Genomic DNA, 14,779 nt, shown 5'->3' on the forward strand with positions numbered 1-14,779 from the left:
TACCACATGATTGCATATGCCATCCAGCACCCTTCGTGTCATCAGCCTTGTATCGAGGAGTCGTCAGATCAGCAAAGGCGAGAAGGGGGTTTTCAGTGTCCAGCACTCTATATGTCTATAGAGGCAATATCTCCTACTCCCGCCGGACACTAGAAAGTCCTGCTCTTTTATACCGTGCCGTAAACAAGTGTGCATGCGAGAGAGAAATGATTGATCACTATACCCCCATGTTATGTATCAACAGTTGCTATTACCCAGTCGGACTCGTCCTGTCCCTGGCATGTAGGCGGTTGATCAGACCACCGTATTCCTGACAGGGAGCCAGAAAGCTGAGTTGCACAACCTGTTTAACAAGAACATGTTTATCCTACACTCCACCCTTGATCAATCATTCTCCAATGCAGGCACCACTGCATACAAAGCCACTGTAGTGGTATATTTACTTTGACGAGCTATTTTATGCACTCGATAGGTAAGATAACATGTACACACTAGGCACAGGAGGCATACACACATTACAACAAGGATAGGATGAAAAATCCAATTCAGAGTCATTGTGGCAGTAGAGGAACGTCCGAAAAACACATCCCACCAAGAATGAGAGGTGTCTTTTATCAATTGTTGAAAATGTAGTAGGCGTTCCTTGGCAAACTTCGTGCGAAGAAGGGCACCAGTTACAGCAATGTCCACATGTCTCAGGGTCTGTTTCAACGAATCTGAGGTATTCAATATCTTTTGCAGTTTAGTCAAATCCAACAATGGTGTCTTAAAGAATGATAAGTCCAACTTTACCCCCAATTGCTCATCAGCGATGTCCATTGGTGGTAAATAATATTGTCGAGAACCAAAAGTAAACCAAGTAACATTATACAGGCATCCTGTAAAAGTCAAATTATATACACATACAGTTTCAGGGAATGGAATTATGAAACCAGTTACATTATCAGGTAATATTAGAAGACTACAGTGTGCCAAAGGTTGCTGCAACGAGCAATCATCAGGTAATGTGGAATACATTAAAGGGCAAGCCAATCCCATTAGTGTAGGGGTACATATTGCATTGTCAATAGTGTGATTATTGGTGGTCCGTATCCAATTGTTAGTATGCAAACTTGTATTAGCACACTTCCTCTTTCAGGAAGATAGACTGGGAAAGGAAGTGATGTAAATTTACATACAGTATCTGTTAATGTATTGGAGGTGTTATAAAACGTGATTTTGTCCTGTGTTGTCTTTGCTTTCACTACTTTTGCAGTTGTGGTGATGTTCCAAACCACACAAGCATCGTATGCTTGACATGTGAAATTATCCTGCGTCCGAGAGGAGGTGCTGTTCTTCCACTTGATAGTCCCCCATCTGGAGGTTACTTCTACAGGCTGATATAGGGTGTGCACCATACCAATGATGGCAAAGAGGTTGATCGCCATAAACGGGAGGTGCAAGCCAACCTGTAGCGAGAGAACACATCGTTAGTTATTCCCTTAGGGGGTCATTTTCAAAGGAGTTACGCATGTAAATGTGACATACTATCGTAGCAATTTTCAAAAGCTATTTACTCGAGTAAAGTGCACTTACTTGAGTAAATCCTATGGACAATTCAATGGCATATATTGTAGCAATTTTGAAAAGCCCACTTACTTGAGTAAAGTGTATTTACTCGAGCAAAAACCAGTTTTGCTCGAGTAAATGCTTTTGAAAATCTGGCCCTTAGTTTACATCGGATACTGGGTACCTGTATCCAATGTTAATCTCCTTCTGGTAGTACAGTCAGTACTGCATCTTTGCCAACAGCTAAAATTTCACCTTTCCTAGGTTCTTTATGAGGTGTGAAGATCCATGTAGTTTACTTGGATTGGAGGTGCTTCCAAAGGCACCTTGTCCTCGGGGAGTGGAATTGGGAATTCCCCATACCATTTGGTCTGCTACATAGGGAATAATAATCAATTGTACCATTTTGGTTTGGGCAGGAACGTAAATTTCTTTATTCGTCAAGTTGTGATACAGTACATATATGGGACCACGGTAGTCAGAATCAATGATTCCCCCAATACAGTTATGCCTTGTTTTGCCCAACTAGATCGAATACACAGCCATCCGAAATGTTGCTTAGGGATGCTGCACCCAATCTATAGCGGTGGGATTGGTTACATCATATCCCGCAGCTTCATAACTATTTTGGCGGGGCAATTCGACGTTTCCCGAAGCCATAGCCCAGCAAATGATATTTCGGATCTGAGTAAAAGCAGGTTCCTGATTATATAACTTCTGGAAAGGAGTCTTTCCATCCTTTTTTAAAGGTCTACTATTTAGCAGCTGTAGAGCTGTGGACAATACAGATTTCCACCCCTTCATGGTGGCAGATTTTGTAAGAGAGCGTAACATATTTTTTAATAGCCTATTCATACGCTCAATAAGGCTGGCAGCTTGCGGATAATATGGAATGTGAAAGATCCATTCAATGTAGTTGTCTCTAGCATATTGCTGAACTAAGTTACCAGTAAAGTGAGTCCCTCTATTGCTCTGAACTTGTTTGGGTATTCCATAATACCGACTCATTTCATTTAAAAGTTTTAACGTAGCTTTCTGATTAGCCTCTGGTGCAGGCACAGCCATCATGATTCCACTAAATGTATCTACTGCCGTACATAAATATACATCTCCTCCACATTTTCGTAAAGGGCCTATAAAATCTATTTGCCAAATAGTGGCAGGACTTAAACCACGATGGATATGCCCCTGCTCAATAGCTTGTGGTGACCTTGGATGTGTCAACTAACAATATTCACATTGTGTGAGTATGTTTTGAAAATCAGGGAGGGATCCTGGTATCCCTCTGGCTTGGGCCCACCTGTGAGTAGCTTCCGCCCCCAATGGCCACTTTTTTCGTGTGCCCATTTCCATAGTCCCTGCTCGTTTGTGGTCGTGACACTGGCTCGGAGTTTTGCGTGTTTATCTGCAATGGAATTGTACAGATTAGATAAAGAAACATCTTTCACATGTGCATCTACATGGAACACTGTAACATGCTTTTTGTGACACTCAGCCCAGATATTTTGCCAAATGTCAGTGCCCCATACCAGGCGGTGATGTATCTTCCATTGATCTTTACGCCATTTTGGCATCCACTGAGTCATTCCTTTCATGACTGCCCAACTGTCAGTATAAATGTGGCAATCCATTTCCCCTTTTTGTAAAGCCATCCATATGGCATAAAGTTCCGCAAACTTGCTAGATTTGCCTTTCTCTTCCTCCTGACTTACTTCGTTTGTATGGGGATTACATACTACAGCCTTCCATAAAGATTTCTTCACTGACCAGATGGGATTATTCCAACCGCTAGTGGTTGGAATTAGCACCCCCGCTTCCTGTAAAACCTTAATTGTTTCTGTTATCTCTTTATGTCCTCCAGGTATCCGGTATTGCTTTTGGCATACCGGACCCCTTGTTTTAGGCAAAGCTATTTCTGGTCCCACAGTTCTACCCACTATTATTGTTCTGGATAGATATACTGGTCTATTGTTTTCAAATGCTACTTGCTTACTTGGCGCCTTTCCAAACACCATTTGCCCACATGTTGTATTCAACTTAAGTCCCTGTAAGAGATCCATCCCAATTATATATTCCTTAATGGGTACAATTACTACCTTAGCTTGAGGAATTTTGTATCCTCCCACGACTAAAGAAATTATGGTTCATTTTCTTATCACAGTTTTTCCTCCGAGATCCGCTAATTCTACCTTTTGCCCCCCATGTTTCTTGGGATTTCCAAATATTAAAGTGGCCTCCGCCCCCGTATCTACTAAAGCCATCACCTGCTGTGCCCCATTTCGCCATTGTATTTCTACCCCAATATGGGGGCGATTATCCACGGTGATGGCAGCGATTTGAGGGGTATGGCCTTTTTCCTATTGTGCCCAGGATAAGTCCGGATACAGTCTGGTACTGTTGGCCTCCTGAGGTAGGGTGCTGGGTTGTACGGACTCAGACTCGTTTATGAAGGGGTTTGTAGCATTTACCTCTTGCTCTTTTTTTCTCTTGCAACAATTGGTTCATCTTTGTTAGTAACACTTTTCCCCAGTCTTCCTCCCTTTCCGCATAAACTTTCTTTTGTTTACCCTTGCATTTTTGTAGATACAATTTATACATGTCTTTGGTTGGAATACCATCTATTTTCTCTTTAGCCACTCCGGCAGCTATCAATGCTGCAAACATATCTCTCCTTGACACCCGTGCGTCCGTATCTCGGTTTCGGAGATCCCTGTATCCCTTTCAAATACCTTCTCCTCTGTCACATACTTCGCCTTTAAATGTGAAAGTCTTATCATTGAGCTCTGGTATCCCTAAATCTAGGACCTCTCTGATTGCCCGAATCAAATCTCCAATTTTCTTCCCAGCCATATTTAATAGCAAGGTCAACATAATGGACCTGTGTGCCGGGATTACGGTACACATAATCTCTGCCCGAGCCGTACCGGGCAGGGGTAGGTCCAGGAAATCTCCATGCAAATTCCTCAGACACCATGTTTGCATGGTAATTTCTTTGATATGTTGTATGATATCATGCATATTATATAATGGTTTGTTACTGACGGGCCTATCTAATACAGTGCTACACCTTGTTTTAGTGGCAGCGGCAACTACTCGAAACAAGTCCGTCATGTCCCCTTGCCAAACTACTGTTCTGATAGCTGCCATTACCTCGGGATTGGTAGAAATCATAGTGAATCTTTTAACATCTTTTTGATCAATCATAATGTCTCCCACCCCCGATTCATATAATCTCACTAGCCAGTGGTCAATAGGTTTTCCTGGTTTTTGCCCCATGCGATCCAATATCTCACTTACTTCTTGTTGGGTGAAGTCCTCCATTACTTGTGTACCCTCCTGTTCTATAGCTCTACCATCGCTGGTCTGCTTTAATTTACGCCTGACTATGGGACAGGCTTGCTCTATGGGGGGAGGGGGTATTACTGCCTCCTCCTCACTATCTGTAGAGTCCCATATGTCCCCGTCCCATATCTCTGGATCCCAGTCATCTTTCATAATACATGCTCATATTTTAGAATTATTTACTCTTCCTTTTCTATATTTGTATTGTGCTACCCGCACAGCGGCTCGTTCGGCCACCGTCTGATAATGTTCTGTCTTCTGTTTAAATGCCTCTAAGTGACACCTAAGCATAACATTATCTTTGAGGAGGTTGTCTATCTCTCGCTCTAGTTCAACTAATTTCCCTTGCAACACGCTTTTTTGTTCATGACATTTCCTATATCCTGTTAATACTACCCATCCTCTCCGTCCCACTGTCCCCAATTCTTTTCCTTTTATTACGGGGACCTGTTGGAGTTGATTTACAATATCTAAAGGTTCTCCTCCTATATCCCAAGCCTCTGCGAGCCCTGTATTCATAGCCCATTCCTGGGCCAACATTTTATACGGGGATTTTTCCCATCCGGGAATTTTTAGATCCACCGGGCTTGGTGGTTCAGATGTCTTTTTCTGCTTTTCCTTATAAATAGAGACATCCTGTTCGTGACGCCAAATGTTGGGAATGAAAGAGTAAGGTACTCTGACACAATATCTATGACATCATTTATTAATGTGACATCATGGTAATATACGTTATTTACAGAAAGTTATTTACATACCACATGATTGCATATGCCATCCAGCACCCTTCGTGTCATCAGCCTTGTATCGAGGAGTCGTCAGGTCAGCAAAAGCGAGAAGGGGGTTTTCAGTGTCCAGCACTCTAAACGTCTATACAGGCAATATCTCCTACTCCCGCCGGACACTGGAAAGTCCTGCTCTTTTATACCGTGCCATAAACAAGTGTGCATGCTATTACCCAGTCGGACTCGTCCTGTCCCTGGCATGTAGGCGGTTGATCAGACCGCCGTATTCCTGACAGGGAGCCAGAAAGCTGAGTTGCACAACCTGTTTAACAAGAACATGTTTATCCTACAATAAGTAATAATGGAAATAATTACAATGGATTATAATTATTCAATGATTAAAAATTCAATTAACATGCTGCAATATTGCACTATTAAAGCAGGAATCAAGGTAAGTCTCCACAGTACTGAATCGACATACTCCAAGTAAAAATCTGAGTTTGATCCTTGGTAATGTAAATAAGAAAAATTCCCAGGTAACCTGAAGAAATCAAGGCTGTTAAATAAGAGCAGAGACAGATGTATCTGTTTCCTTTTTATGTTATGCATTATAGAACTGGTCAATAAAGGTAGGCAATGTTCTGGCCTTCCACTTGCTTACGAAAGATTTTCCTTCAACAAGCAACAATTTCTTTGTCAAATTTTGTGCCTGCTGTGGACAACATATGCAGGATTTAATCCTAACTGTATTAGCCAAGGGCGCACTGGGTTTTGTTAGTGCCCTTGGTGAAGCTTTGTACATTGCTAAAAAAAACATGTTGTGTCTTTGGCCAAAAAAAGAAGATATGCAATAATGTTCCATAGCCTTTTTGTTTCCATTTTATGAAGCAATCAGGGCTGGATTTAATATTATGGTGCCCATAGGCAGAGAAACAGGGGTAGGAGATTTTGCCCCCATAAATCAAACCGAGGTAGAGGGTGTCCCAATTTTTGGGCACCTTCAGAATTTGGTGTCCAAGGCCCTTACCTGTGTTGCCTAGGCCTAAATCCAGATCGTTTGCTCCTCCAGACCTCATTCCTGGCAAGATTTTTCCCGGTGTGTTTACTGTATATCTTGTATCATTTACTCTTCACATTACAACAGAAATCCCAACTCCCAGCTCGTTGACGGGATCATATCTAAAGGCTATCCTAAAAAACTGAGCTGCCTGCTGATTGTTCTCCCCCTGAGATATCCAGAAATGTATGCTTGGATGTGAGAAGCTGAGTGCCTCCTTGTCTTGGATTAACAGATCCTTTCCATTTGGGGCCATCATTGCAGAAAGCAAGAGGCAAAATATAGAACGCATGTGACTGATTCCTTTATGTACCCTTTCTACAACGTGGTGGTGGAGATGCTTTCAGATGTGACTACAAAGCTTCCTGCACACTGAATACTCAGCACTGAAATGTCAAAAAGAGAGATAAGCTCCTTTTAGCTTGCTTATCTCACCAGCTGGGATATTCTATCATTAGTTTGCAGATAAACTTTGCAACACATTTTAAAGCTCCAGTCATTCACCTCTGTGTTACTCAGAAAGCTCAGCATAAAGTTTATTTATAGGGCTGAAAGGGGTTGTTTTGTTTAAAGAATGTTTGAAATAGAATTACATTTTAGGCATATTTATGATACACAGTATTTATTTATTTATTTTTAATTTTTATATACCGAAGTTCTTGTAAGAACTACAAATCAATCCGGTTTACATAAAACGATGAAATGCCCAAAATAGAGAACAGTAATACTAGAATGTGCATTTAATTGGTAGAAAAAGTCATCATAATTTAGTTTTCTGTTACTTGTTGGTATTCCCAAGTGATAGTGAAGGATGCTGTGTTTCATGTGTCTTGTATACAATTTTTCATCCTAGGACAGGGGGTGGCCAACTCCAGTCCTCGAGAGCCACAAACAGGCCTGGTTTTCAGGATATCCACAATGAATATGCATGAGATAGATTTACATTGCCTGCCCCCATTGTCTGCAAATCTATCTCATGCATATTCATTGTGGATATCCCAAAAACCAGGCCTGTCTGTGGCTCTTGAGGACTGGCGTTGGCCACCCCTGTCCTAGGAGGTTAATCTTGCTCGGTTTCTGTGTTCTCTACTTTATTCTTTCTCCCTCTCTCAGCAATCCTTGATGGTTGTGTTGGCCTAATCCACATTTTTTACTAGCTGAGAAATGGAAGGAAACTTTTTTGAAGATCTGTTCATTACTTTTTCTTGGATGTGGAGATCACTTCTGCTGAATGCGGCATCCTTCCTCTCCATTGCACCTGAACACATGTGACATGGCCAAACACTGCTGGTGCTGACAGAGAGGCAGACAGCCAAAATTTGCTTGAATGACTTCTGAAAGGGAGAGGTAGGGGAAGCATGAGCAGAGGTAGGTAGGATGATTTAAGCATTTAGGAGAGGAAGTAGTGAGAATGTATTAGGGAGATCTTATGGGAGGAGGGAGAGGTAGTAAGTATGCAATCAAAAGGCATGTATGAGCAGAATTCAGCAACTTTTAAAGGCTGGGATTAAGGTGGGGAGGGTGGCAATGAGGTTTCATATTTCGTCCTTTCCAGTCTTCTGTTTCTCCCTCCTCTCATCCTCTCCAGTCTCTCTCTCATTCCTTTCCCTTTCCCCTTTGTGTGATTTCACTTTTTCCCACTTCAGCCCATTTCTCTATCCTTCTCTTTCAGCTCTCCTCCACTAATACCTCCTCTCGTCCCTCCTCTCTCCAGAAGTCTATCATTTCCTCTCCCTTCTTCCTATGCATTCTCACCCCCCCCCCCCCCCCCCAACAAAATTCTGCCTTTCTCCCCATTCATATTGTAGTTCTCTACCCAGGGTGTCCCACACATGCTCCTGACTTTCATGCTGGCAGTTGAAACGCATTTAACTTTTTTCTTTGAGCAATGGCATCAACCTCCCATAAGGGACTATGTTTCTCAAGTGGTTGGCTGCAGCATGTACCAGCACCAGACATGCAGGTCTCCTTTCTCTGTACAACCAACTCTGCTGGAGACTTGAAGATAGATGCCCAGTACATAAGATTTCTGTAAAATGTGGGAAACTTAAGCTGTCAGGACAGGAAACCTGAAACTGGATAATAATCTCTGGGTCAACCTCATATAATGTTCACTTTTAAGGAAATGTGGATCTTAAATGGACATATGTGCCCTTTACCTGCATAAAAGGAAGGTTAATCTGCCTATATCAGCCCTATCTGGCCATGGAATTTTACCTATCTGAATGTACAAGGGAACTTTTACCACACAGAAGAGAGGGGATCCAGGGGATGTTTCAGTTGCAGCATATACAGAAACCTCACACATAAATGTACAGTATATGTGAAAAATGTACACGGCTAGCTTAATGCATTACGCCATTCTTTTGGATGGTGTAAGTGTATGCACGCACTCTTAGCCACACAAAAAGCGAAAGCGGCCTCCGCGAAAGCGGCCTCCGGAGGCCGCTTTCGCTGCCGGCTCCCCCTGCCTGGATGAATGCACGGCCCCCGCTGGCAGTGAATGAATGCCCGTGCGATTTCGGTGCTCAAGGCAGTCACATGCCGTGACGTCAAGCGTCGTGACGTCACGCCTTGAGCACCGAAATCGCACGGGCATTCATTCACTGCCGGCGGGGGCCATGCATTCATCCAGGCAGAGGGAGCCGGCGGCGAAAGCGGCCTCCGGAGGCCGCTTTTGCCGCCGGCTCCCTCTGCCTGAATGAATGCACGCCCACCCGCCTGCTCCGGCCGCCACCTGGATCCAACGCGCGCCCACCCGCCCGCCGGCTCCCGCTGCCGTCGCCGCCTGGATGAATGGGCGCCCGCCGGCTCCTGCCGCCGCCTGGATCCAACGCACGCCCACCCGCCCGCTGGCTCCCACCGCCGCCGCCGCCTGGATGAACGGGCACCCATCCGCCCGCCGGCTCCCGCCGCTGCCTCGATGACCGCACGCCTGGGGAATTCGGAAAGTGACAGGAAAGTGACAGGTATTTATACATATATATAAACAACTTACGCTGCAATGTTAATATGGAGGTCGTCCATGGTTTTTTACACTTTACTCCCTTTGGTTTTACCCCCATTTTTTACACTTTATTCCCGTTTTAATTTTCGAACACCACACTAACACCAAGTAGAGGGTAGGCGGTAAACTAACAGGTTAAGGACGCGGCAAAATAGCGGGTTACAAAGGAGATAATCTGAGCGCGCGTCACAGTATCGGAGGGGAATAGCTAATTCCTTCATTATACAGCTAATTCGTTCATTTACATATCATATACATGCTGGGTGCGGAAAGGGTTATGCGTCTGTTTTAAGAAGCGCTAAGGACGCGTGAAACTGGAGACTGTATCGCTGGATCGCCTTACGCGTCCGAATTGTGCGCTCACAGCACGTTACAGACGGGAAATCTTCAACCGCACGTTACAGTATCGATCTGTTTGTTAGGGAAGACATTTTGGACCAGGACATAGTTAAGGGCAGTAGGGTCATCAAAAGAGGCACTGGGGACAGAGACACATTTTTTCTTGATTTGTATTTTCCTTATGCTTTTCATGACTTTTGGAATCATTGTGTGGATCCTTTTTTTCAACCTTAAGTGTAACCCTTAGTGGTGTGTGTTAAGTCCCAAGGGCACACAATCTTATTTATATCTCCTGGGGCTGCTCCGGCTAGCTGTTCATTCCCACACTGACTCTTAATCCCTGGGGGGGATTCTTTTTATGGGAGAAGCTCTCGCTTATGGCCCAGACGGTCAAAGAATGTCATCAGTATGTGTGCTATACTTTAAGTGCTTCCTATGAGGTGAGAGGCTGTAAGAACTCAGACACTACCAGGTCTGGGTGTTAAAATAAAGTTTACTGATACTTAAAGTCAAATTAAAGTCAATTGTCCAAAATGATGAGTGTACTGACTGTAAGGAACAGGGTTCTTTCTGTGTAGGTAGGTGTCCTTATTACAGACCTCTGGGTAAAGCCTATGGTGATTTTAAATGTGCTTACTCTCCCAGTGACTGTGCTGTGTGAATCCTAGTGGAGGGGTCCCCTTTGCTTTGTAAAAATCCTACCTTTAGAAATCTTCTCTCCTCTAGATACCCAGCCTGGCCTGTTTCCTCTGGGGAAAATCTGGATGGGATCTTCTTCTCTTGCTCTTTCTTGGATTCAGTTGTTCATTCTCCTTATCTGATACTTTAGGTGATTTCTCTGGTGGAAAAATTTGGGGACCAAGCTATTCACAGCACTGAAATCCCAATGGGGAAGGAGGATCCCACTACTCTTTAAGTTCCAAAAAATACTTTAACTCCTAATCTGGATAGTTTCGCTGCTCTCACTGTCTCTCACAGCAGGATCCAAATTTAGGCTCTTAGGTAGAAAGATTAGATCCAGAGCCTCCAGGGTAGCATTCTCTGAAATGCTCCCTGTTCCACGCGCAGGTCACCAGAGGCAGGCAGAGCTCCTGAGTCTCAATGCGTGGATGAGACGATGGTGCAAGGAAGAGGGATTCAGTTTTGTTAGGAACTGGGGAACCTTTTGGGGAAGGGGGAGTCTCTTCCGAAGGGATGGGCTCCACCTTAACCAGGGTGGAACCAGACTGCTGGCGCTAACCTTTAAAAAGGAGATAGAGCAGCTTTTAAACTAGAACAAAGGGGAAAGCCGACAGTCGCTCAGCAGCGCATGGTTCGGAGAGAGGTATCTTTAAAGGATACTAATGATGCATTAGAATTAGGGCATCCCGACAGTGAGGTTCCAATAATTAGAAAAGTAGTCCAAGTGCCTGTAACTAAAAACTCACCTGAGCTAAAAAAATTCTAACTTATCCCTATCAATTAAAAAGCAGAATAAAAATACAAACAAAAAACAAACTTTGAAATGTTTGTATGCTAATGCCAGAAGTCTAAGAAGTAAGATGGGAGAATTAGAATGTATAGCAGTAAATGATGACATAGACTTAATTGGCATCTCAGAGACATGGTGGAAAGAGGATAACCAATGGGACAGTGCTATACCGGGGTACAAATTATATCGCAATGACAGAGAGGAGCACTCGGGAGGAGGTGTGGCGCTTTATGTCCGGGATGGCATAGAGTCCAACAGGATAAACATCCTGCATGAGACTAAATACAAAATTGAGTCTTTATGGGTAGAAATCCCTTGTGTGTCAGGGAAGACTACAGTGATAGGGGTATACTACCGTCCACCTGGTCAAGATGGTGAGATGGACAGTGAAATGCTAAGAGAAATTAGGGAAGCTAACCAAATTGGTAGAGCAGTAATAATGGGAGACTTCAATTACCCCAATATAGACTGGGTAAATGTATTATCGGGTCACGCTAGAGAGATAACGTTCCTGGATGGAATAAATGATAGCTTTATGGAGCAATTGGTTCAGGAACCGACGAGAGAGGGAGCAATTTTAGATCTAATTCTCAGTGGAGCACAGGACTTGGTGAGAGAGGTAACGGTGGTGGGGCCGCTTGGCAATAGTGATCATAATATGATCAAATTTGATATAATGACTTGAAAAGGAACAGTGTGCAAATCCAAGGCTCTCGTGCTAAACTTTCAAAAGGGAAACTTTGATAAAATGAGAAAAATTGTTAGAAAAAAACTGAAAGGAGCAGCTACAAAAGTAAAAAATGTCCAAGAGGCGTGGTCATTGTTAAAAAATACCATTCTAGAAGCACAGTCCAGATGTATTCCACACATTAAGAAAGGTGGAAAGAAGGCAAAACAATTACCAGCATGGTTAAAAGGGGAGGTGAAAGAAGCTATTTTAGCCAAAAGATCTTCATTCAAAAATTGGAAGAAGGATCCAACAGAAGAAAATAGGATAAAGCATAAACATTGGCAAGTTAAATGTAAGACATTGACAAGACAGGCTAAGAGAGAATTTGAAAAGAAGTTGGCTGTAGAGGCAAAAACTCACAGTAAAAACTTTTTAAAATATATCCGAAGCAGAAAGCCTGTGAGGGAGTCAGTTGGACCGTTAGATGATCGAGGGGTTAAAGGGGCACTTAGAGAAGATAAGGCCATCGCGGAAAGATTAAATGATTTCTTTGCTTCGGTGTTTACTGAAGAGGATGTTGGGGAGGTACCCGTAATGGAGAAGGTTTTCATGGGTAATGATTCAGATGGACTGAATCAAATCACGGTGAACCTAGAAGATGTGGTAGGCCTGATTGACAAACTGAAGAGTAGTAAATCACCTGGACCGGATGGTATACACCCCAGAGTTCTGAAGGAACTAAAAAATGAAATTTCAGACATATTAGTAAAAATGTGCAACTTATCATTAAAATCATCCATTGTACCTGAAGACTGGAGGATAGCAAATGTAACCCCAATATTTAAAAAGGGCTCAAGGGGCGATCCGGGAAACTACAGACCGGTTAGCCTGACTTCAGTGCCAGGAAAAATAATGGAAAGTGTTCTAAACATCAAAATCACAGAACATATAGAAAGACATGGTTTAATGGAACAAAGTCAGCATGGCTTTACCCAGGGCAAGTCTTGCCTCACAAATCTGCTTCACTTTTTTGAAGGAGTTAATAAACATGTGGATAAGGGTGAACCGGTAGATACAGTATACTTGGATTTTCAGAAGGCGTTTGACAAAGTTCCTCATGAGAGGCTTCTAGGAAAAGTAAAAAGTCATGGGATAGGTGGCGATGTCCTTTCGTGGATTGCAAACTGGCTAAAAGACAGGAAACAGAGAGTAGGATTAAATGGGCAATTTTCTCAGTGGAAGGGAGTGGACAGTGGAGTGCCTCAGGGATCTGTATTGGGACCCTTACTGTTCAATATATTTATAAATGATTTGGAAAGAAATACGACGAGTGAGATAATCAAATTTGCAGATGACACAAAACTTGAAGGTGTTAATTATGGAGCTTACTGTAAAATGCCAAGGATGACACAAAATTGTTCAGAGTAGTTAAATCACAAGCAGATTGTGATAAATTGCAGGAAGATCTTGTGAGACTGGAAAATTGGGCATCCAAATGGCAGATGAAATTTAATGTGGATAAGTGCAAGGTGATGCATATAGGGAAAAATAACCCGTGCTATAATTACACAATGTTGGGTTCCATATTAGGTGCTACAACCCAAGAAAGAGATCTAGGTGTCATAGTGGATAACACATTGAAATCATCAGTACAGTGTGCTGCGGCAGTCAAAAAAGCAAACAGAATGTTGGGAATTATTAGAAAAGGAATGGTGAATAAAACGGAAAATGTCATAATGCCTCTGTATCGCTCCATGGTGAGACCGCACCTTGAATACTGTGTACAATTCTGGTCGTCGCATCTCAAAAAAGATATAATTGCGATGGAGAAGGTACAGAGAAGGGCTACCAAAATGATAAGGGGAATGGAACAACTCCCCTATGAAGAAAGACTAAAAAGGTTAGGACTTTTCAGCTTGGAGAAGAGACGACTGAGGGGGGATATGATAGAGGTGTTTAAAATCATGAGAGGTCTAGATCGGGTAGATGTGAATCGGTTATTTACTCTTTCAGATAGTAGAAAGACTAGGGGGCACTCCATGAAGTTAGCATGGGGCACATTTAAAACTAATCGGAGAAAGTTCTTTTTTACTCAACGCACAATTAAACTCTGGAATTTGTTGCCAGCGAATGTGGTTAGTGAAGTTACTATAGCTGAGTTTAAAAAAGGATTGGATAAGTTCTTGGAGGAGAAGTCCATTACCTGCTATTAAGTTCACTTAGAGAATAGCCACTGCCATTAGCAATGGTTACATGGAATGGACTTAGTTTTTGGGTACTTGCCAGGTTCTTATGGCCTGGATTGGCCACTGTTGGAAACAGGATGCTGGGCTTGATGGACCCTTGGTCTGACCCAGTATGGCATTTTCTTATGTTCTTATGTTCTTATCCATCACTGGTGCTTGCCTACCTCACAGGTCTTTGCTCCCCTGAAGAGAGCCCCTTGCCTCAAAGGGGTATCAGGCAGAAAAGTTTATCTCACTGTAAATTATAAGAACCCTCTGGCAGGGAGTACATGGCGAGGTATCTCTTCTAAAAGAAAACTCCTTTGGGTAAGGCTGGGAGGTCCTACCAGAATATGGAAAAAATACGTGTTCCCTGTACATACCAGGATCATTCC

At 43.0% G+C, this 14,779-nt stretch overlaps 2 protein-coding genes across 3 annotated transcripts in view; one reads left to right on the top strand and one right to left on the bottom strand.

Annotated features, from left to right (window-relative positions):
- Nucleotides 1-14,779, top strand: part of CDH16 (cadherin 16) — a 469,853-nt gene that overhangs the window by 69,891 nt on the left and 385,183 nt on the right. The gene's annotated exons all lie outside the window — the stretch shown is intronic.
- Nucleotides 100-5,700, bottom strand: LOC115095049. Of its 2 annotated transcripts, XM_029608232.1 has the most exons (3): nt 5,649-5,700; nt 2,849-2,953; nt 100-1,448 (listed from the first exon to the last, which is right to left on the bottom strand). In XM_029608232.1, exons 1-3 carry the CDS (start codon nt 5,685-5,687, stop codon nt 1,038-1,040), a joined length of 555 nt encoding a protein of 184 aa, XP_029464092.1. In that variant the 5' UTR covers nt 5,688-5,700; the 3' UTR covers nt 100-1,037. The 2 variants fall into 2 exon arrangements, with proteins under 2 accessions (XP_029464092.1, XP_029464091.1); XM_029608231.1 differs by lacking the exon at nt 5,649-5,700 and having other exon boundaries at nt 2,849-5,640.

This window comes from Rhinatrema bivittatum, chromosome 7, assembly GCF_901001135.1.
Source record: "Rhinatrema bivittatum chromosome 7, aRhiBiv1.1, whole genome shotgun sequence".
In the NCBI taxonomy this organism is placed as follows: domain Eukaryota; kingdom Metazoa; phylum Chordata; class Amphibia; order Gymnophiona; family Rhinatrematidae; genus Rhinatrema; species Rhinatrema bivittatum.

Excerpts from the sequence above, each read along its gene's own strand:
- LOC115095049 (XM_029608231.1), bottom strand. The coding sequence starts at position 3,608 with ATGGATCTCTTACAGGGACTTAAGTTGAATACAACATGTGGGCAAATG. Across the intron at positions 1,449-2,848 it reads GGGGCGGAAGCTACTCACAG|GTTGGCTTGCACCTCCCGTT; the intron begins GTGGGCCCAAGC and ends CTCTCGCTACAG.